The sequence below is a fragment of the Ascidiella aspersa genome, chromosome 8, assembly GCF_963924565.1.
Source record: "Ascidiella aspersa chromosome 8, kaAscAspe10.2, whole genome shotgun sequence".
NCBI lineage: Eukaryota > Metazoa > Chordata > Ascidiacea > Phlebobranchia > Ascidiidae > Ascidiella > Ascidiella aspersa.
In genome coordinates, this window is record NC_139454.1 from 16,968,888 (window position 1) to 16,994,017 (window position 25,130).

General features: G+C 34.9%; 1 protein-coding gene across 1 annotated transcript; it reads right to left on the reverse strand.

Annotated features, from left to right (window-relative positions):
• LOC146136367 (uncharacterized) lies at window positions 1-2,107 on the reverse strand. Its single transcript, XM_083395915.1, has 2 exons — window positions 1,641-2,107; window positions 1-884 (listed from the first exon to the last, which is right to left on the reverse strand). Exons 1-2 carry the CDS (start codon window positions 2,064-2,066, stop codon window positions 600-602), a joined length of 711 nt encoding a protein of 236 aa, XP_083252041.1. The 5' UTR covers window positions 2,067-2,107; the 3' UTR covers window positions 1-599.
• Window positions 2,108-25,130: the final 23,023 nt, after the last annotated feature.

Here is a 25,130-nt window from a genome sequence, read left to right on the forward strand (position 1 = left end):
GAGTTATTCCGAATGCTCATTCATGAATGGAGATCAATTAGCTCGATGGCGCGCGCAAATAACAATAGCCTGACCAACGGTTTCCAACGTATGTTGAACACGGCGGTTGTTAGCGTAAGTCGCAGCTATACGCCATGGTTTCAAAAACTACAAACAGAGCCACAGTCAAGGTATTGTTAAACAGCACTTCTCTTTGCACCTAAATGGGAACGAAACTGTTCTAAAATGGCCCTAATTTAATAGATTTGTTGCTGTATTAGAGTTATCTCAATTCCACGAAGGAAAAAGTCGGTTTAACAGTTTAACGCAGTTTAAGCAATTGCACTACATATCTACACAGTTTTCTACGACACAGTAGAATCATAAAAAAACGTTGACATATGTTTCAACAATTTTACAATTACACAAAAAAGTATTATACGTAAAAATATAGACGCTTTTAAATATAAATATTTTTATATCTTATTGGTCGAATTTCGATGTTGGAAATATTTAACTCTACACTGTACTCCAACAAGTTTTTCAATTCAATTTTGATAGCTGTGTATAACTTTTTACCATGTTATTCATTTTCTGGGTAAAATTAAAAACAAAGAAAACTAAACAACAGCTTCTTTAATATAGTCCATATTTAGTTCAGGTGAACCCCCCGGTTTAACGTCGTTGTAGAAGTCGCGGAGCGAGCTGTGTCTTCTCGTCTTTGACTCCGTGTATTTAGCGCTCCTGAGGTCATCGAGCGACCCAGTAAAACTTCTTTTGATCTCTACTGGTAAATGAACTGAGCGGTTGTGTGAACTGATGAATTCGTTCGGAACGATTGACGTTTGTTGCGTTTCGGATCGATTGAAGTCTTGCTGAACTGCCGTGCCAGCTAATGCCGATGTCTATAACAGAAATCACCATGACTAAATGGCATGTACAAACATATCACGCACAGAACGTCACGCAGGGAATTTTGACATATGTCAAATAACTAAGGAAAAAAGCTTTAAGCAGAACTTTTTAAAGGATTTACCGAAGAGGCGCACGCAATTTTTGCAATGATTGGCCTACCCTTGCATGAATATACTCTAAAAAGAAAAACGTCAATTCACAGACCAATGTAAAATGATAGAAACACATTAAAAGTAAATAATATACAGCAAAGTTACTGAGATGTGACACTTGCTTAGTTTTTTTCTCATTAGTTGGTTTAGGTTAGGTTTAAAATAAAACAGATGACTTAAACCTTAAAACTTAACAGACCTCCATTGGGCCACGGATCCCGATTCGGAAAAGTTTGGGAAAACGCTTGCTTTAAATATTTTTATGTTTGACAATGTAGATGAAGCATAAACCGGTACGTTCTAAATTGTAATCGAAAATTGACCAGACAACTCTATGTCATGTAAAATTTATGAAAACTTAAATCCACGCTTTTTAACTGGTCAGTACTGGTGAAAAGTATTTAAAAAGATTAAACACATACTTTTATCGTTCAAATTAGCTCCATGAGAGTACTTTAAAGTTATGCAAGTATGGCCTATGTACCAAAAAGTCTACAGGTGCGCCCTGACCTAAAAAGGTAAGAAATACTGCATTAAATGTCCACTTTTTAATGGAAATTTTAATAAAAATAAAATCGAATTGTAATACTTTACTTTGCCAAGGATTTCGCCAGACACTCGTAAATGAATAGAATCTGTCTCTGAAGAGCTGTCTGCCGAGTGCAATACATGGACATTTCGAAATTCTTCTGCCGGATTTTCGACCTCTATTTCCGAGCGAAAATTACTGATTGTGTCGTAAATTGGTTCGCCGCTTTCTACGCCACGTGTGGACGGAAGTTCTTTCTTTTCCGGAAAGCTTCCGTATATGTTGGGGTCCGCCGATTGTCTATGTCGTATGTTCACGAGATAACCACTCTTTTTTGCAGCCCAAATGATAAAAATAACCACTAAAACACCAATAACGCCAAGGGTGACCCCAATAGCGATTAGCGCAACGTCGCTTTGAGGTACGTTGCATCGCGGGTCGTCATTATTAAAACAGTCGCAGCAAAGTAGAGTTGTGCTTTCTACCTCCATAGAGAAGTGTTCATTTAACGCCCTCACGCCATGGCATTCTATACAGGTCTACAAAATAGAAGCAATTAAATTAGCGTGGTAATGCCGACAAGTTTAGAATGACTGGAAGAAAGTTGCTAAGCATAAAAATTATTTGATTACAAAACTCAATAGAACGCTGTTGACCTTCTGGCGGTCGCCTATAGTTGGGGCCTCATATTTATTAGGACTTTCTTCGACACAAAAACAACTTTTTTTAACAATGTTTCAGCAGAATTTAAATAATTGTAACACCTAATCGCCAAAAAGTTATTTTTGCGAAGACTAAAATCGAAGTCTAAATCGGTTAAAATCAATTTGCAAGTTTCATATGTGCAAAAATGTTTGAAAAGGACAGGTAAAGACAAACAACTAACAAATTAAACGAAAATGTTACGCAAATGAATAGTACGTGTATATTTTAGTAAAACAATAGCAAGATACATTTTTTAACATTCATATTTTACAATAAAATCTAGCAATTCGTGGCAATTACTTTGTACAGGTGGTATATTTGGCTATAAGCTAATAAGTCGTGCAATCCTATTCTTAACGTTCACAAAATTTTATATAAAAACTGAGTGGCACTGTTTAATATGTATGGCGTTTTAGGCCAGTTGATTTTAGCGATCTTTAAATATTTTAAATGCGAAGATAACCCTGTTTTCTACCAAATCAGCTGAACTCTACCTTTCACACTGTTTTGACAAACGCCACCAAACTAACTCAGACCCTCTTCCCATATAATATACCCGTCCACAAATCCTACTCCACGCTAACCTATTGTAACCCAATCCAGTAAACGCCGCTGTCGAGCAACATGTATTTTTTCGTAACGTGAAAGCATTTGGTCTGAGTGCAACGCGAAATACAAACAATGGGTTTCAAGCATGTTAAACATCTAAAACCGCCAAGAATAGCATGACGTTTATAATTCATGGCAATAAGGCAATCATAGAAAACGCTCCTAAACACCACATTGAGGTTTTTAGTCTTGTAATCAGTAAGTCGGAAAGGTCATGAATGGTGTTTTGGTAAAAGAATGTTTCCAGATACGCTGCACCGATAGAAAATGTTATTTTTTAACAGACCTTCTCCCATTTTAACAAGCTGCTATCTGCTTAAATGTTTTAAAACTAAGATATCAGTTCATATTTGCGCACTGCATCGAACGGTAACCTAATCTGTTTCCAAATATTACTTGTTATAGACATCCCATTGTGACGTAACTTTATGATTGTGACGGCATCTCTGAAAAATTTATTACGTTTCGGCAAGAAAATTATTTTATTTTCACCCCTGATTTTAGTTTAACTTTCCTTATGGGTGAGTTTTACGACTACGTAAAAACTGGAAATTATTATGGGTAAGATTGCAAATTAATACTATACCAATACCACTAAGTTCCACACTGTGGTGCGATCTAACAGTAATATAACAATCACTTTACACAAAGCCCTGCGCCCTTTTGATCGAACCCGAAATTATGGGGGTTGGAGGGGTCGATAATAATTTGACGAAACAACTTCAATATGCCGTAACGAATGGAACAATCGAACATAAATACTTCTCTTCGAAATGCCGGGGTGGAAATAAGGTTCAGTGGATATTGTTTGGTGTTGTAATTAAGTGCTTCTCATTACGTCGCGGCAGTATTTTAATCGTCAACCTTTATTACTTTGCACCCAAACTTCACCCATCCTCTTATAGAAACAAAGTCTATGTCGTCACAAAGACAAGTCTATTACGTCACAAAGTTTACGTCTGAGCCTTGTGATTCGTATTCACCCCAATCTCGCACACAAAATGCTACCATTCATAAACTGTTTATCAATTTAACACATTTCTGTTTATGAGCAGTGGATATTCATTTAGATAACAGTCAGCAAACTTTGTTATGCCAGCAAATGTAAAGTCGTTCAAATACTATATCTTCATGCTATTTAAGTTACAAAACACAAAGAAAATCATTTCGTCGGAAAAATGTTGTTATGTTGTAACTATTCCTAAAGCCAGTAATTTGTTTAAACTTTAATTAATTTTCGGTCAATTTAGCAATTCTTTAGGTTGGTTATTTATTCGTGTACCTCATCTCCCTTTTTAGGCAATTTAGATCAAAGGCTCGAAAATATAAAACTACCACTGTGCACTGTACAGCTAAGCGCGACATCACAGAACAGTTGAGACATCATAACGCGCAATAGTTTCATAACAAAAGTTAAAAACATTATAGTCATCACAAATATATTCTGCATCCCTATTTGGGGTAAATAAATTGAAAAAACACCAATTCCAAACCTTGCTAAACATCTAAACTTACAACTTTTATTTTAAACTGTTATATACTTTTTAAATCTAAACAGTCGCCTGGACGTTAAAAAATTGCGATAGGCTATACAGCTGGTAAAATAGGCGACACGCAACGTTGAGTATGGTAACAACGATGTAGGTGAAAAGGTCGCTATTTCAATCGACCGAGCGACCGCTTTTCACTCCTTTGTGTAAATGTCTTCTCTTTCTCATTCCCACTTTACGGTTCCACACTTTTATACAGCGAGCGGGGGTAATATACTGAACTTTAAGTGAGCAAACCGTTTTAAAAGAAAACACGTTTTGCAGGCCCACTTTGGTGTTATTTTGGGTTACTCAGTCAACATGTTGCAGTATAAGATTATAATTACGCAATATCGTAAAAAACTGATTTTTCTATAAACCTCATAAAATAATTCAACTCAATTCTACATAAAAAACATTTCTACAAAATATCTGAAATGTTATATCATCTTTATTGTTAGTCTGCCTTTACTTCGGTTGGCGTAATCCAAAGTTAATTTCGCTATTGTTCGCTATAAAACAAACATTTATTATTTTGTAAAGTTTAATATAAAAAAACGGGTGAAACTGCAAGTGAAAGAGGCACAAAACATAAAATATTTCAAAATTAGTTGCTTTAACAATAGAATCAAGAAGATACCTGGTTAATAATGGGCCGGCCTTTAAAAATATCATATATTTTATCGGTAAAACGTAGGCTACCTGCGAAAATTCGGAACGTCCCTTCAGAAGCAAGCATTTTACTTGAACCACTTTCTATAGCGCAGACTCATGAAATAAACAAATACATGTTTCCCCCGAAAGAAAACAACAACATTTTTCATTTAGGATTTGTATTCGCAAACCAACTAAATGCTTGGCAATGTGCCAATCGCGCGCAACTGGTTCTTTTATTAATTATCAGACATCAAAATCCTTTACAATGCAATTTTTACACTACACTATACAGTCTAACATAGTTTTAAAAGTTCCACAAACTCCACATTATCGATATGGCATCGCTTTTTTATTTTTGTTTTACAAAATTAAAGTTCATAACGATCTCCAAAATATCGCTAAATAGGCTTTTTTGCAATTTACTGTGAAATGTTTTGATTCCCAGCGAGAACAATATTATAGATTTCGTCAGATACTGAAAGAGATCTTATCCCTTAAAATGCCGTTTCTTGGCCCTCGTTTTTTAATCTTTACACTGCCTATAATAAACTAGTTTTATAAGGTTTATAATATTCTTTTCGGACGTGGCATTAAAATTTATGACTCTATACAATATACAGGCTGTAATGCCTTAATTTGAACTTAGCTTATTATGGTAATCACTTTACCCGGGACTTAACTTGGTTAATGGACGACAAACATAATTTCAGTTTTTATCAGGGATTTGTCCGGTATTTGTTGGAAAAAAAACTCGAGTTTAAGTATAACTGCCTTGAAGGACTTTTGTCAATTCAAATATTTTCTCAAGGATCATAACAAATTTTTCGTAAAAATCCTTCTACGTGCCTTTAGTGAAACTTCGTCATGTTAATATTTGTTCGCTATATATCGCGTATTTTATTTCTACATTCTGTTTCTGTTAATAAGATGAAGTGGTTGTTAATTCGTCAAAGAGCGAACAAACGTTGAGGGCATGCGTAACAATAAAGCTAAGCGAGACGGAAATTCGAGAATGATATCATCTCGAAAGACTTCCGCACCAGCTATTCGATGCTAACCAATGTGTACCTCGGAATACGAATACCTATACAGCTTGCATAAGTCTATAACTGTAGGCAAATGGTGCAACACCAAAGTTTAAAGAAATGGCAAGCTTTAAATTTACTATGCAGAAAGTGGCATTAAGTGTGACAAGAATATAACCATACTTTGCATGGTAATATTTGCATGAATAGGCGTAGCACCATTGACAACTTTTTAGTATAGTTGTAAATGCTATTTTATTTTAACTTTTTAGTAAGGAGAGTTTTAGTAGACTTTTTAAGGTGTACACAGCTCCACAGACTGTTTAATAAATATTGTTTAAATGCCTATAGATGAATATTTCACCCACCACGTACAACAAATTAAAACGCTGCACAAACGTGGGGCTAGGGTGCCTGTTAGTCGTTGCTCGTGCTAAGCATTTTTAAACGAAATGTTTTAAAGAACGTGTTAGTAAATTAACAAAATCACAAGTGTAGGAATATCATGAGTTTCTAGCAGTATACAACAGGTATAAATGTTACTTCAATCGAAAATAGTAGGTACATACATCTGCGTGCAGAGCTCTTTGTTCATCATTCAATCGGCAATTCAGTCCGATTTTGCGAATATGCAGTGAAAAGTAATATTAAACAATTCAAATTACACTTTAAATAGAATGCACTGTTTTATGAAAAAAAATTGTGTTTTTGTGCTTATAAATTAACTAATTTCTGTGTAACTTGCGCCTGGTATGTTAAAAATTATTTCACTTTAAAAAATGGTTTTATCTAAAAACATCTGCATATACATTTTATTAACTGGAATTGTGACAGATGTTCTACCAAGGGGTTGGCAGATTTTTGGCACGGGTAAAGCAGTTTATACCCTTTTATAGGTGGGCCATTGATAAATTAAAAATTCACGAATAATTTGACAGCAATGTGTGTCTTGCTAAGAACTATTATCGACTAGGTTCTTTGCTTTACTTTTTTCCCTGATTAAGCAAGACGGTATTTTTCATTTTCTTATTAACCCATAATATTTTGTGCAAAACTTGTTTAAAATAAATGTTGTCTTATTTTAATGAGTGGTTGCACCTTCCACAGACTCTCAACAATTCATATTCCCTGTCAGGTTTCAGAAAATTCGCCACAGAATTATAACAAGTCATAACTATAGAAGTGTCAATATTAAAACAAATTTAGCTGGCGAATATTTAAATTATTAAGTACCTCCCCAAATACGAGCTAATGTGTAAGAAGTTGGGTTTGTTCTAAAATTATTTATAATTACGGCTTTGGGCGGTTAAATGTAAATTTCGCACACATTTAAAATGCATTCCAAGATGTTTTTCGTGTTATTAGCGTTAGGAAAAAATCCGGCAACCACGCACCATATTTAACCCTTCTATATGTTCAAAATTTCGGTACACTTCACAAAGGACACCAAGCTTCAAATACAATATGTATATCTTAGTCTACGGAATAATAATGCTGCTATATTTTATTTGCAGCACTATAACTAGAAATTGTATGACCTAAAGTTGAATATTTAATCCAAATTAAAACGGCCTGCTATGAAGCCCTCTCCAACCCTTTCAGTGTTGGCAGTGCTGTTCTTCCTGGGAATTACGCTTCCTTCAATTAATGCCGGTAAGCTAACACGAATAACCTTATTCATTGCTTCGGTTGGTTATCAATAATTTTTGTTGGTTTAGTCCAGTTGTTTACAATGGCGAATCCATGGACCCCCGGGGATGTACATAGGTATTTTTAGGGGATCATGAGTTGATACAGTGTAATACAAGAGCCATGGGTAAAATGGTCGAATTAAATTCGTAAAATCGTCTAATTAAGAGTAACCCTGACTATAGGGTATTTTGAATAGGTTATTTATGCATTCATACGATTGGTGGGACAATACTCAATAGCCTTAATATATTTTGTGGCAACATCATGCTAAAAATGGATTCTATTATATTTAAATAATGTGCAAATCTTTGCCGCGTGTTTAATGTTAAACGCCGAGTTCTAAATTAAACGTATTGAGGATTAGCCCAGCAGAAATGCTTTCTTTCGCGCTTGGCGTGAACGTTATACTCAAATTCAATTAAATATTGTTTGTTTGCTGTCATAAGAGCTCTCCAATCGTTTTTGCTAAATTTCATGTTATGAGGTAACTTTGGTACGTCATCTTTGAAAAATGTTATGCCCCTAAAATAACTCTGAATCCACCCCTGCAGTTTAAATCGTTAGGGGGTTTAAAAGACTTCGAACAAATTATTATCAAAGGGGTTCATCTCACCAAAAGGTTTGGGAACCACTGGTATATTTCAACTAACCAACTGGTCTCTCTATAAACGTTATAGTTTTGGTATTTGTTTAATTAGGTAACTTTTTTGTTTTCAATCGCCACATTTCAAGTGTGTTTTGTTAGTGGGATTATGTTTTTGCTCGAAGATCAGTGCGGAACGATCTTTTCTGTTGACATTTCGACAAAATGCATTTTAATTAAAACAATTTAAGCACAAAAAACTAACATATATTCTTTGACTTTAAAACACTCTTTGTTTCTTGTTAAATATAGTAAATCCAATAAATCCAACTATGTTTATTAAAACGAAAATTCCAAAACCTCGCTTCAGACACGCTGACTATAATCGGAAATTTGGACACTTATACTCTGTATTTAAACGTCTCAGGCTTTGTTTAATTGATGTTTTACAGCTCTTTGAATTAATTGCCTTTAATGGCTTAAGTGTTTTTGTGAAAAAAAACAAATTGCTTTTAATTTTTTATGTCTGCAGACATCTCGACACGTTTTCATCCGTAAATGCTTACAATTATGTAAATGCTTACAATTAGTTGTTTTATATGTTTTAGGTATTCCAGACATTTGGCCAACGGATGATCCCAGTGTCGGTAAGTTGTTATTAAATGTAAGCTATCCACACTGTAAACATTATTTTTATGTCACAATTTTAATTGTATTAAAGCTCCTATTAAGTAATACGATTGTCTTGTAGCCTATTTTTATAAAAGTGTTGTCTAAAACAGGGGTCGGCAACCTTTTTTACACTGCTAACCGGTTTAAAACTGAAATTTTGTCACGGACCGGCCTTAAAAACAACAAATGTTTAGTAAAGGAACAACTTCTTTCAATGTCCTAATTAAAATGCATGCGTTTTTTCTAAAATTTCCTGTCTGAACACCAACATTATTTATAAACATTGTTTGCATGATTTGATTCTATTGCACTTTGGGGTAAGCACGCTTGAACATCAAAAAAACATTATATATGGCCCGTTTTCGATATATTGTACGTACGAGGAGTTAGATTTTTTATCAAAATATCATCTGGAAACCCTGTTACGGACCGGTAATGAACTCCTCGCGGACCGGTGATTGCCGACCACGGATCTAAAAACAAAAAAAAACGTTTTAGTTTGGGAAAAAGACGAGGAACTTGGAGAAAGTGTCAACCTCTATTGTGGAACTACATCTGTGGTCATCAAGTACGTTTTATAAATAATTTTCAAAGCCAAACGTCATTGTTTGTGTTATGCTGTTCACTTTGTGTTCTGCTAAGTGGGTCATTCGATCTTTAGAATAGTTGAGTACGCATTTCCAACATTGGATTTATATTTTAAATAATTCATGGCTTATTTAGAGTTTTATTGAAAGCTTAGGATATTTAATATTGTTATGTTTTTCCGTCGATTTAAATCGCTTTTCGTGCGTCCAAAAAATTCAATCATTCATTTGGATGCACGTCTGTACATAAAATAATAGAACTTAGTTTCATAAAAAAAAAAGCTTGTAATTGTACGGCGGACACTTTTTTGGAAAATACATTTAAAAAAATTCTGTAGTGTCACGGAGGATTACATCAACCTGTCCGGCGTAAAATATGTGGATGACCTTGTTATGTTGGACAATGACGGCAACATTATCAATGATACTGTTTGTGGTGGTTTCGTAGAGAACGGTGATATTTTCAGCAAAGCCATCGTTGGTGATTTTGGCAAGTGTGCAAGACTAATTGAGGTACACCCTTCCAATATTGATGGAAATCGAAGTATTACGCATTGTATTTTTCCTAATGTTATGTTAAATTATTTTTTTTTTTATTGAATATGTCCACTAAGTGGAAACCGAGATGTGTGCATAGCTATTAAACTTTTCTTGGAAATTGTTAAAGTTTAATTATGTTACCTTAGTAAACGAGTAAAGCTATATATGATTGGACTCTCATTGCTTTTAACAAAACTGCAAAATAATACTTTACAGTCAACAGCGAATGATACGGATTTATACGTCCACTACAGAATGTGCGTAATCCCTCAAGCACCCCTTGGTGCAGTCATCAACAGGGATTTTTCAGTTACTATCGACTTTAAATGTGCTTATTACGGCGACGTCATAGCAAGCATGGATTTGAAGCCACAAGTTATGTAAGTCAAACGGAAATACTCAATAGGATATATAAATCAAGATTACCTAAAGCAGAATTATAATACCATGGTATAAACATTAACAACATACCTAAATCGAGTATACGCAGGGGATCCGACCCTGGTAATAAATAAAAGACGGAATAAGACATAAACTCACCAGAAGAAACCCACCGAATAGGATTTAAATGGCCAAATGACACCATAAACGCACTTTTTCAACAAAAAAAGCTTAAAAAAGTGACAAATTAGTTTTATGCAAGCTACGTTCAAACAAAAAATGGCAAATTGTCTTATTTAAGCTACGAACGAACAAAAGTGTATTTTTATTTAATATTTTTCTAGGCGAAGTACACAGTGTTGCCCAGGTTAAATAGAATATTTACCAGTATAATTATAACCCGGTATTGCCCAGGTTAAATATCGTGTTTACAAGTTTAATTTTAACTGGTTATCAATTTTTAACGTTGCACCAGCGATATAAATCATGAAAAAATATTTGTTCGAAATGCATAACATTTTTAATCGCTCAAACGTTTCGCTAACGTGACGCAATACGTTATGTAAATATAAATTTCGTAAGATTTCTTTTTCGCAATTCGTTTCCGGCTGATTGTGTCTGAAGGGCGCGATTAAATGAAATGCTTCTCTTCTATAAGAGTAGCACATTATAATATAAGGATACTGCGTGTGTGATGCGTCATTTAGTTGATTGGCGTCGCATTAATTAATTAAATATCTAGGATATTGTGAAAAAAATCCAATGAATTCTTTTTCAAATTTCCATAAAATATTCTGTTTTAACAGTGTCCAGTGCAAAATGCATATTTAACGTGAAAAGCAGTGTTGTGTGTTGTGACTGGACTAAAATTAGACTAAATATACTTACTATACGTCTTTTACTAACCTTTTGTAAGTTTGCTGAACCCGTATTTTATAATAAAAAAATGGTTGTATCAACTTAACACGTAAGGTTGGAATGTGCATAAATGTTCAACTTAAGTCGAACTTCAAGAAGGCCACAAGACGTCTCGCGAAGCGCGAAAAAATTGTGACTTTATGTTTGTTTTAAAATGTAAATTTTAATTTACTGTAGATTTAGAGGGTGTCTTAAAGCATTGAGCACAGACAAAAAAGTACATTGCTTGATATATTGGCGTTTATCAAGATGTTGTGCGCGTTGACTCAAAAGTTAAGATTAAAAACATGGCATTAATTAAATTAGGTTGACAAAATGTGAATCGGTATATTTCAGAGTTTAGAAAATGGTTGGTATTTCGTTCATATTTTAAAGACGGAAAATTTTCAAGCGCAAAAAAAATATATAAATATTAGTTTGAGTTTGTTAAACTTTCGTTGGAGAGAGTGCCACAGTGCACATGACGCTATTTGTCTGTAAAGTTGCCAAATTTGGCGGGGTCATGGCTAGATCCGTTTCTGGAAAAAGTGTTTACGATATATCCAAACATGTAGAAACTCGCCCTTGTTTTCGCTTATAGACAACGTATTTTAAGGAAAATAAGCTGCGGGTCGGATTAAACTGCTTTGCGGCCGTATGTTGCCCAGGTCTGTACAATGTGGTGCGTGTTTCTTAAATGGAACAACTAAACACTCGACTTTTGAACACAACACTTTCCTAAGCATGTTAGATATATTTTACGAATTTAAAATGTCTCTAAAACATAAACAATGTTCCGGATACACATTACAACTTATCAAATTATTTATTTCGCCCTTCGCCGTAACAAATGTAAAATGTATTATAATTTCGTTACATTGCTGCACACATATCTCTACAGATCACAAGAAATCGATGTCGCAGCAGACTCTAGCGAATTTGAAATGGAGATGAACCGCTACAACGACATGTTATTTGACAATGTGTCAAGCAGTCTGCATGTCAAAGTTGGTGATCAAGTCATCGTTGGCGTTAGGCTTAATAATGCATCAGACAATAGCCTGTTACTGCTCGTAAGTAAATTGAATATACCTTAACTGTTTTGCGCCTCAAGTCAAGGAATAAAATAAAAAAGCCCATTGTTTTTTATTTTAACTTTTATATTCTTCTGTTAACTTATATATATATGGTCGCGTTATGACCGGACTTAAGGCTCCCGGTGTAACTTATATGAATCTGTATTTATGTATCAATTGCAGTTTAGTTGGTAGTATATAGTAGGCATGTTTACATTGAGCCAGAGGTCATGCTGTACCTAACATTATGTGTACATTTAAATGATAACATATGTGTATGTGCTGTGTATCACGTGGTAAAACCACAAATTTTGTCTTTCTACTATATTGTCGTCATAATATTATTACGGCCACCAGAATATCGTCTCTGTCACATTCTTCCCACTATTTTTGTCGATTTAACTATACTGCAAATTATTGTGTATTAAGTTTATGTGTTTGTCTAAAGCCGGCCAATCTGCCAATTTTATTGCGGCTTCTACTTTATTTAACAGCCTTCTTTTAGTAAACTTTACATAACTTGTAGCAATGAATTAAAAGAGGTTGAACTGTAAACGAAATAAATTTATCATTTGTAAAACTTTCAAAGTTATTTTAAAAGGTTGCTTCTCACAAAATGTCTGAGGACCCTATATTTTTTTTATCTAAATACTCAGTCACTCCTTTACTAATGGACTGTTTTAGAAATCATAAATGTGAAATGGGAGAACATTACGTAGTTTGAAAATACTAGATGTCCACAGGTTGCAGAACTATTTTTATAACTTATGTTAATTTAAAAAGTAGTTGTTATTTGGACATAATTTTGAAACAAACTAAACTAACGTGTCCAAACTATAACAAAGGTTTCCAACATTTGTATGGATCGGAACTCTGGAGATATTATCCATACGGTCGAAACCCATGAAATTTCTTTGTAAAATAAAGGCATTTTTGTCCTTATTATTCGCCTCGGTTTGCACAGTAAATTTTTTTGTCTTGGTTAGTGTTGCAAAAATTTATCTTATAAGGTGTTCCAGATGACAACTTTTCATTTTCTTAATGCCATGTGAAAGGTTTTAATATTTTCTGATCAAGGGGTAATCTACGGCAAGTTCCAGGACATAAACAGCTTGTTTTAGGATTTCAAAAGTCTAAATTTAGAGGATAAGGGAATATAAAACGTTAAAATTAACCGCATTCGGTGTAGTGCCATTTTCGCCCTCTACTGCATTTAGTCTATGTGTTTATCGTCGTTAAATATATATATACTTTGGAAATGTGTTGCCGGTTATTTTTAAGCTCTGTTGACGAATCGCAAGTGACAAAAGGTTGCGAAACACTGCTATAGAGTTTAGACGAGCGTGTATGGCAACAAATTAATTATTGCTGATGCTTGTTTAGCAATTTTTACCGTACGAATTATGTCTTAAATCTGTGATTTGGTTTAAAATAGTAAATTAATTTAAACATTACGTGATAATGAGTAAAAATATATATATGTTTGCATTTTCAGAGCGACTTGTGCTGGGTATCGCCGAATGAAACTTCAATGTCACCTATTGATAATGATGTTGTTATAATCATGGATGGGTAAGTTTGCCGTATACAATTACATACCTTTAAATGATCATGAATGTTGGTGGGCAATTTTTAATGAACAAAAGTTGAAAGAATAAACTTTTATAAATGCAATCTAGCAATTACTACAACATAATGTCCGTAGTATGTTTGGATGATCATATTTCATTTTTTGACAATTGGTCATTTACAATTGTTTTACCTATTTAATTATAGTCTAATCATAATAATGAGTTAATAATGTATCATATATCTATTGCTGCGTCTTACAAATGCTTAAGATCATGAGGCTAAAATATTTAAACGATTAAGCATTACACCTACTAAATTGCAATTGCCAAGTGGGAAAAAATATAAACAAGGGGGAAAATATCTCATATGTGTTTTGCTATTTTAAAAATCATTTTCATTTTAAAGCAACATTACAGATCCGTGCATAGTGGATCTCTGTTTATTTGGTATTTTTTTTAAATCGATGTTAAAATTTAGAGATTTATACATAAATACTGCCAACGAAATATTTATGCGGTGTGTGGTATACCAAACACGAATTGGTTGATTTAACAAACTGATGATCAATTATTTAAGTAAGCAGATGGCGACCCAAAAGGACCCAAAAAGGATTGGTACATTGATGAACATTCCCGTATAAATATTTTGTAAAACATGATTGAAATTGGCAAAAAAGTATACAGTTGTGGGTACATGGCTTCGTAAAAAAATAACACTACTTTTTACTTCTGCACCGGAAATAGGCATTTTGCCGGAATGCCGTTCTGAACCCTCCCGGTTTACTTCCACCACGTATACTGATTTAAACCACTCACAATTTGATAAAAAGCGAATCAAACATGTCGATGTTTGCAGGTGCCCGGTTTCTGATAGTTTGGGGAGCGGCGATAATGTCTTGCTGCGTCAGGACGAGGACTTCTTCGGCTTTTCCTTTACTTCCTTTTACTGGAGCGAGCATGCCAACTGGCCACTCTTCGTTCATTGCAAGATGAGCGTCTGCGACACAGATGGCGGAGACTGCGTGCAACCGGTACGTATTTGGCGCTTAATCGAAAAAAATGATAGTAATTCAACTTAGTGAAACACATTACTTAAGGCTACACGATAACGATTTACCTTTGATTTGGCGAGTGAAAATTGAAACTAAGCTTAACCAGTTTTGTTTCAAAAGAATTACAAAGGCAGCAACATTTTTTGTTAGGAACTCGTTTTGTTACAACAATGGAATTTTGGAAATTATCCGTTTCACTTTTCCTAATCTAACTAATAATTATAGTTCACACTTGAACCTTTTTTTCTAGTTCAAACGTTAACAGTGATATCTGTGAGATTATATGGCATGTTTCTGCACAAGAAAATCGTCGAGTTAAATGAGGGATACCGAGTCAGACTCGAGTATTACGTACGTAAAACTAGAGTCCGAGTCTGACGTGCGCATTACCCAGTTTCGAAACTGAAAATTGCAAAACTGTCATAGCAAATAAAATATTTTCCAACCATGTGCTGTGGGTGGATCAACTATATGAAAACCCGGTATGGATTTCTTGTTATGCACCTTATTTGAATTATGGGTGAAAACAGAGGCTGTAAAGTCGGAACCAGACTCACAAATCGACGTAGTCGCACATTAGCCGGAATCACACTCGGGTATCGGACTTACACAAACCCTGTTTAAAATATTAAAACATCGTTGTAAGAAATCAAAAAAAGGTGCCAATGTGTAATATTTCTTTTTCAAATTCTAGGAGTGCAACAAGAGACGAAAAAGATCTTCAAAAAATCCTAAAAAGTTGAAATCTTCCTCTCCAGACCAACAGAGGCATGTGGTTTTCGGCCCCCTTTCTTCCATTAGTGACAACGAATGCTTTAATGTAAGTCTATTTGTGTTTGACAAACACATCCTTGTTTATCCATTTTGTTTAAACTAACCAAAGTAATATGTTGGTAGTTAGTTTAACCATTATATGTATGTTGTTGTCTTTAATATAGTATTCCAAGTTTATAATTTTTCTGGAAGAAATTATAAACAATTTTTTCTCGTGTGTTATTTAGGGTCTGTATATCAATCAAAAAGTTTCAGATAATCTGGATTAGCAAATGTCGCAATATTGATTTTTTAAGCCCAGGGTTACTTTACGTCACTTTAACAAGCCATGTAAGGAATGTTTTCAAGTTCCAAAAGTTGTTATTAGAGAAAAGTGACATATTTATTTTGCGCAAATACCTTCTGTCTCCAGAGATCAAATCTTTTTTGTATTGTGAATTTTGTGCTGTTTGTGCCCTTTCAAGCGTAACTTAAACAGTTTTATGCCATGTTAGTTTCCTGCCCTTCCTCTGTGATATGACTTTCAAACAAGTTTGAACAAGTTGTAAACAAACATCAAAGTGTTTGCGTTTCAAGTTACAGCTAAATATGTTGTTGATTCATAGTCTATAGCAGTGGTCAGCAAACGTTTTTCGTCGCAAATTGTTTTCGTCTTAAAGTACTCTTTATGGAGGTATTTGAGGCCAACTACGTAAAATCGCTACAAAAACAGTGTCAGGATGATTGTTTTAAGTTGGAGGCATCAGAATGACGTCACAAAGCTAGAAACACTTGTTTTTCTCGAACGAACTCCTGCGCAAATATCCAGTTTAATTGCGCGTAGAAAAAAAAATTGGGTTTAGTTTTAATTTGTTACAACTTCAATTGAAAGCGTACGTGACGCATAAGGCACACAAAAAGATTCGAATATTGCTCGGCATTTATGGAAAGAAAATTGAACTGTACAGTTAAAATAGCCATATTGCAAAGTTTAATAGAAAAATATATTTAACTAGATATATTTTAGTAGAAATTGCACTTTGCAGGGTGTCTAAGTTCACACAGCGTTAAGCTATTGACACTAATAAAAGGTGAAATATTACACGGCGCCTCGAAAAATTTGTGTTACCTATAGTTAAAGTTGGAAAAGTACAGTTAGACAGGCACTATCAGGGCAACATTTGGCAAGTGGTGTCGCAATTCAGCTGTGGAATGTAAACGATTCTCAAACTAAACGCAAAAATACGCAATTTTATAAACTTTGCTTTGTTACATAAAACCACATTTCGATAAACTTGCTTTAGTTGTATATAAAACCACCCCGGTCGGGAATTTCTAAATTACTGCGACGTTACTTGTGAAGTTAAATGAAAGGAATTTTGTTTTACAATTTTAGTTTTATTGCTCAAAAGCGGTATTCTATGACTTCTTACGTCGTGTGACTCATGTACAGTCCAATTTATGTTAAATTATAGTAAAATTTCTTCATTTTGAGCAATATTTGAATTATTTTATGTGGCAAATGAGTCACGCATCCTTTCAATAAAAGTTTGGCTAATTTAAAATTAAAACTAGTCAACCCAATTCTATTTTTATCTATTTATTTAATACACGCAGTTAACCTGTATCTTAGCTTCATATTTGCCCAAGAGTTTGTTAGAGAACAATTGTTTTATAACGTAACTTTATGACGTCATTCTAAATGCCTCCAACTCATATTCTGAATAAGCCACTGATTTTACGGAGGGGCCTACAATGGGTCTGAAAAAATACTTTGTGCAGCGATAAAAAAGTTTGCCGAACACTGCCCTATATTAGTATCGGCGTCAGATACTCGGGTGGTATGGGTGCTGATTAATTTTGAATATTACATAAAAATTCATTTTTATGCCGAATTTAGTTCATAATATGGCACTTATGGTATTTCAGGCTGACCTAGGATGTTCTCACCTTTGTGGCAAATCAGCGGAGGGAAAATGTATGTGCGTTTGTCCCTATGGATATGTACTGGACTCCGACGAGAAAACGTGTACTGGTAAGCCTAACACTTTTCTCTATCGTTTACAGCTCCCAATGCTCACTTTTGAAAAGTAATACTATGGCCAATGAAATATCGAAATAAAAATCCTAAAATTTAAACAAGATTTTTTACTTTTCTTGTACGAAATGGTCTGTTAAGGCAAAAACGATTGTTGCAACCTGAAATATTCGATTTCGATTATTGCTGTTGCTTATGTTTAATGTACAAATAAAACGGCTTCTATAACAGATATTAGACACCAACCTGAAGGGGAGAGCGACATTCAACTGGAATTGGCCCTGATTTCCAACAGCGGTTCACTATATAATGTTGTATACTACCTGATAATCGCTACTACAATGCTCGTCGTGTTTGTTCTTTGCCTGTGCATCTACAACGCTAAGCAGACCAGGCAGATTTAATGACAAATTGTACTATCGTTATCTGGTTTAATCTTTAAAGTAACAGTCGGAGAAAATCCGACAAATGTTTTCCTTATACACCAAGCCAAAATACTTTTACTTATTACCAACGCTTGTTACAATTCAAGAGTTTTATTACACCCATGACAACAAGCAACCATCGGTTATCAAAGCAAAATGGTTACATTTATCAATATGATTTTAATTTGTCATGACAGTAGTTCTGTTCTATACGTCTAGTTAGGACTTTTTTTTGCTTTTTATGTAAATTTTAAACCGTCGTAAAATAGTACCAATCGTTATGTTGTAATCAATTTTTTCGGTGAAAAAACGCTCTAAATCTTTAGTGGAATACCGTTGCGTTGTTGCGAGCGCCGTTTTATATTGATTTAATTTGCCTTCTTATAAGTGGCCTATAATAAACAGAAATTATTCTGGGACCATTGTGCCACATTGCAAGATAACGATATATTAGCAATTCTTCCATATGTAAAATATAAAACAGGAGACGCGAAGAAATACGTGTGTGTGTTTAGGAGGGAGGGCTTTAAATAGTACAAAAAGTCAACATTTTACACGGTAAATTCAGGAAAAGGAGTCCCTACCATAAAATATGTTATTACTTATTACTCTTATTACATCACAGAAAAACAAAACTATTACTACTGGTCTCAGTACCACGCAAAGTTGAAAAGATAACAACATCACGCAAGACAGTAGAGAGTTAAACTATACCGAGGATAAACCGTTAATATTTGGGAAATAACCGGTGTTATTAAAAAAACAAAAAATGAATATGCTTGCCTTGTTGAAAAGTTCTAAATATTTTAATCTTTTTTTAATTGGGGCTTTTCGAATAAATTTTATGTAAGTTTAATCAAAATGCCAAAGTGAAAACATAATTCTGAATATGTAAAGATGGCTTTTTGCTGTTAAAGCACAAAGGAAAATATCTTGCATAAAACAACTTTCGCACGGCGCTATAAAGCCAAGACTGCTTAACGTTGACTCAAACAACTCAGAAAAGGAGAGAAACGACACCTAATTGGCGCGACTTGGCGAGAACGTAGAGAAACAGCAGTTAGACCAGACATTACAGGGCTACCAGAAAATGGCAGGGATGGCAACGCATCTTATAAACTTTCTCTTCTCGTGACCTAAAAGAAGTCTCATACCATTGCTCAGTCACAAAGCCTACCAGCCGTCCACAGAATTTCTCGTCGCTTGATTGACGAAAACGAATTACCAAAGTGTGAAAGTTTTTTTCCCTGTAATGACACTACAATGCGAACTCCAGTCATAATTAGCGTCAGCGTTAAATACATGATTGTTTGCATGCGCGGCTTTGTTACGAACTAGGTTCTGAGCACAAATGTCTTCTTTACTATATAAGGAGGTGCGCTGGCTTTCAAGGGTGAAATATAAATGAACGATCTTCAATAATAAAAAAAGAGTTGCTAATTTTTTGCAGACAAAAAATCCCAATATAAAAAATGTAGAATTTATTTTGCAAATGGCTTTCTTGTCGGATATTTGTGAAACTTTCAACAACATAAACTTGTTTTTCAAGAACCAAACAGCTGTATTTCACATTTTATCTCCAAGCAAGCTTCTATTCGAAAAGCTGGACAACCGGGTAAAAACATCAATACAGAATGTTCAGCTTTCTAATCTTTTTACAAAGGCAACCCTATAATTTATTATGGCAAGAAATCGGATGCCACCTGAAGTCAAAAAACCTGAGTTAATGCATTGATTTTCCGGCCATGGCACGAAATCCATTCCCAGTTAATGTTGCTATTCAATACGATGATGCAGCAAAAAACTACACACAATGACTCTTCTCCAAAAGACTTCTAGTTGAGTCAGCCTGCGCATACAAGATTTGGGCCCACAACGCTATTACGCAACTTTTGGTTTTTCTCAGCACATGGCAGTGTGAACAGGGATTTTCTTCTACAGTATATGTAGAGCATAAAACCTAAGAGTCGAAATATCCTTTGGACTCTTGGACAGGATTTTCGATGCGCGGTTAGCTCAGTTGCACACTGCGTAGATCAGCTTGTGGGAACGAAACAAATTTAACCATCACATTAATGTTTTCATCATTATGTTAATAAAGAATAACAATGCACGACATACCCCGGTGAAGTGACATTTGTTATAAAATTTAATTTAGGGTGGCTCATAATTGTTTTTAAAATCCTTTGCTAATCCGTTATTCTTAATAAATAATAAACCTATTTGTATATAATTTGAGCAGAAAGTTAAGTTTTTGTGGTGGTCGAGAAGGTCAATAAACCCCGAGTTGGTACGCGAAAAGAAAAAGGTGTCACTGATTCAGATTACCAAATATATACTGCATGTTTGGAGATTTCCATAGCATATTGCCCGCTATGGACTTGTGGATTACCCAGGCTTAACCAAAGCTATGACATGAATGTATGATTTTCACCCGTTAATCCAAAACCAACTTTGAACGACCTAGTAACTTGTAACACGAGGGCAAGGTAACAAACTTTCGCAAATATATTTTGAAATCGTATTATTATTCAAGGTAATAATAGTTTTAAAATTCACATATTTATATGAGAAATAATCAAGTGACTTACAATAACGACTTCAAGTACTTTTACTTATCTTCAATAACAAAAACGAAAGCCTAGCAGCTGTAACAAAGAGAGGGCGTTAGATATAAGACAAACAGATGGTATAATAACTAAAATCACAAGAACGACTAACAAGACATTGTGACTGACTACTGCGAGTTCTAAAGTGATGGTATCGGTATGTGTCCGATACAGAGACGTGCAGTCAGGGGAGGCACTGCCTCACCTACCAACATCTGGCAAAGCAGAAGATATATCAATCATAAGCTATATCAGTTAATCTCTACCGCAAATTTTACGTTTCTATACCTTTTACGTTTCTATACCCCCGTGCTTTATTTTTTTCTTCTAATTCTGCTGCGTTATTAATATCAAGCGTTCAGGTGGTAAAAATCATTAAATACGCGAAGTGAAGCAGTGTCAAGCCGTGCCTCTCTTCAGATCACAAAAGTGACATACACTGCATTATAAATGCCTTTTCTGTCGCAAATTCTCTCGGAAAACATGATGAACGATTTAGCTAGGATTTGAGGCATGCCTCAATTGTGACTTCCACGCTATGAAACCTTTCTTTGTCCAGCTTAAATGCCCACATAGTGCGCGTACATTGACTTCTTGTAGTGTAAAGGTCTAAAGTTAAAGTCATAAATAAAGGCAGAACTGTTGCAAATTTAACAGTTTTGCATCAGACAACTGGACAAAAAGAATAACACGCAACTTTCAAAGAGATTGGTAAAAAAGGAGTGGATGTGTGGCTGTCAAGGCGAAGCCAGGGGCCATGGCCACCCAAAAATTTATAAATATTATACTGTTAATAATAATTTATTTTGTGGCTTTTATGTGCAGTAGCCTACCACAACAGTCGATCACAGACATGTCACACCTTTAATTGTCATGCACTGTTACGTCATGAGGTAGTCATTATTACGTAGTTTTACTACTTTTTAGTCATTTTTATTGCGTTAAAACTCGGTCATTTGCTGCTCGAAACGGTTTGCTAGCATATCTATTTGTGTTCGATGCGCAGTTCATACAATTGAAAAAGCTAAACAAAAAAGTTCAAACTTTTTTTTATTTTTATTAATACGATACCGTTTTTGTGGCTGTTAAAGAAAAACTTGAATCGACAAAATATGTGCCTCACCATCTAGGCACCTCAGCGCACGTCACTGGTCCGATACTAGGGTGGTATCGGGACCGAATCGAACCAAAATATGATTTACATTTTTCTATTTGAAAAACACTATCGAATCGTAAATTTAGTTAAAAACTAGAAGGTTAACAACTTGAGGTAACTCAATCTTTTTTTCAACAAAATATCGGGTTTCGTTTTCGGAATAAAAAGTCAGTATCGGACATATTAGAAAAAGCCACATGCGATCCACGTGATTTAATCTTCCCGGCCGTGGCTATATTGCCTTAAAAATGCTAAAATACGGTTTTAATACTTTAAGAAAACGAAAGTTTGTTGGATGCAAATTAATCCTAATTTTAATAAAGTTTTAAACTAAACGACAGTAAGGTTTAATGAATATAAAAAAAAGTCGGGAAAAGTGCGATAAGTTTTATCGTTAATCTAACTCTAGAATATTTATAAGATGCAATAAATTCGTACGAGGCACACTAAAATGTATTTAGATATACTCAGCTGGCAAAATCTATTGTAAATATAGTTGTAGTGCATTGTTTGCCAAATCGCGGCTCTTCATCCGGATTTATACGCCGTTTTTGTTCAGGTTATATATTTTTTGTAATGTCCAGTGTCAATTGTAGTGCGCGTAATTGTTTGCCTATTTTATCTACTAAAATGCAAAACAAATTTCAGGCTTTGCGCAACACTCGTTTGGCTTTCCAAAATGTCTTGACTTGTTTTTCCTTTTTTTTTTCTTGTTAGCATAAGCACGACGTGTATCTTATGGCTGTCTACTAACATCTAAAGGGGCGAAGGTTTTTGTCGCCCTACACTCTTGAATGTATTTCTGCTACATTTACGCTGCTTGTTTGCATACGAAACTTAATGTATATAGCGTCACGTTTTTACAGGGCAGCTTTTGAAAAAAAGGGGACATCCCTCCTGTACAAATCGTATTCCGTTTTATGAAGTCAGGTCATCAGATTTAAAAAAAATTGGAGAGTGTGTTGGAATTTGTTTGAGAAATCAGCAGTGCGAATAAAATTAATTTCGCAATTTCTTAGATTTGACAGGAAGGACGTTGTCTAACCGTATGGACATTGTTGTACAGTCCCACGGAAAGATGGAGTAGTACTTAAGTACCTAAAAACGCCAATGGTCAGCAGACATTCAAGTCTTGCACTCGTTAAGAAGGATGTGCGCAAGCTGTTAAATCGGAAAGTATACGAAGTCGTTGCACAATTACTTAAATCTGTATCCCAATAGGAGGTTGTAGTGCACTCACACAATAGTATTTTAATTAACTTTGCAGTAAATTATCTTAAAATAAAACCTTATACGACCGCACGTACTAAGTAGGCAAACAATACAAATTAGGGAAATGATTTTATGCAGTCGCAAACAACATATCTATAAAAAAATGACCAGCTGTGCCAAAAAAATATTTTAAATTGTGTCATCGTCGATCGCCTTCACGCATATTTGCAACATCGCAATTCGATTTTGTGCCTTTCACGCAAAATGTTGCAGTCTTACACAGCCGTGGAGTCGCGGGCCGGTGCAACTTGGTCGCTAAAATCATCTTGTTAACCGCTTTACTACAAAAACTTTGAACAATGTGATATTTTCTGGTGACCCAATATATAATTGACTGATGCCATATTTTTTTACATGCGTTACGGGAAGAAGCATTTGGATTGTTTGTTAATTTTTTTCATTGTCACCAAAAATTTTCATTGTTACTAAACAAACGTAGATATTTCGTTCGCTCGATTAGCCTTACTTTTAATTGCATATTTACGCACAATTTGCTCTAGAACAGTAGATTACTTAGAGTTACTTGTTATGGGATTTTCCGTTATAACGTAACCCTTGTAACGTCATCTATGGATTCTATAGCGGGTTTAAGGCAGTGCTTCTCAACCTTTTTCCACTTGCGGCACACCAACGTCCAACTAAGCTAAAACAAATCGGCGACACACCTGCGAAATATATGTCCATCGACAAAGGACATCAGCAAATATCCTAGGCAGCCACAACACAAAGAGCGGTTTATATTAAAACGCGCCGACGGAGCAAAAGTTTTATGTACTAAATTTCTTTATCTTATGATTTTACGGTTATGCAGACTTCCGAAAATTTAGGATGCCAGTTAAAGTTCTGCAATTTGTACCCCATTACAATAGCTGATTAGAGAACAGAGGTTTTTAATAGCATTCGCAAAATAAAACCAGACATATTAGTGCTTTGTACTTTTTAGCTTAATTTATTTTTCGAAAAAGCTCTGAAGTCTAACAATGTCAAATTGCCAATTATAATTATTTGCAATAATATTTTGTGGGTTTCGTGCGTACAGTTAATCCCTTTCCACTTTGGAGTAAAGTTTAAAAAACATTTTTTGATGTTTGTGATTCTTGGTAACTAAACCAGTTAGCCTAAAACAACAAAAAAACTAACACACCCCCGGTAACGTCGCAGCACACCTGACATGGTCTCGCGGCACATAGGTTGCCGAGCACCGGTTTAAGGTAGCAAAAACGGCTTATATTCCAATACCTTAGACCAGGGGCGGGAAATTATTTTTTTACCGCGGACCGCAGGAGAAACATAAAATATTAGGGCGGGTCAGGTCAAAAATGGGATCTCATATACACGCAATATGACGTTATATTATATTATGGGTCTATAAAACGAGTAAAGTAAAGAACCTGTTATAACGTTGGGAGCGAAAGAAATTCGCGGGAAACGCTAAAACAATTTCCATTTTCGTCTTTAAAACAAGCTAATATTGGAGTTTGGCGGGGTCATAGATCTGTCCCTGGAAAAAGTGTATATTAGCCTATGTTACAACCAACATGTAGAAGTCGCTCTGGTTTGTATTTGAAGAGAAATAAGCCGCGGGCCGGATTACATTGATTGGTGGGCGGTATTTTGTATTTCCGGAGGACTACATTATAGCCTATAGAAGTGTGGTAGGTTGCTTTAGCAATCAAGTAACTTTCGGCTTGACGTGAGGACTGGCTTTTTTGTGTCAGTACAGACA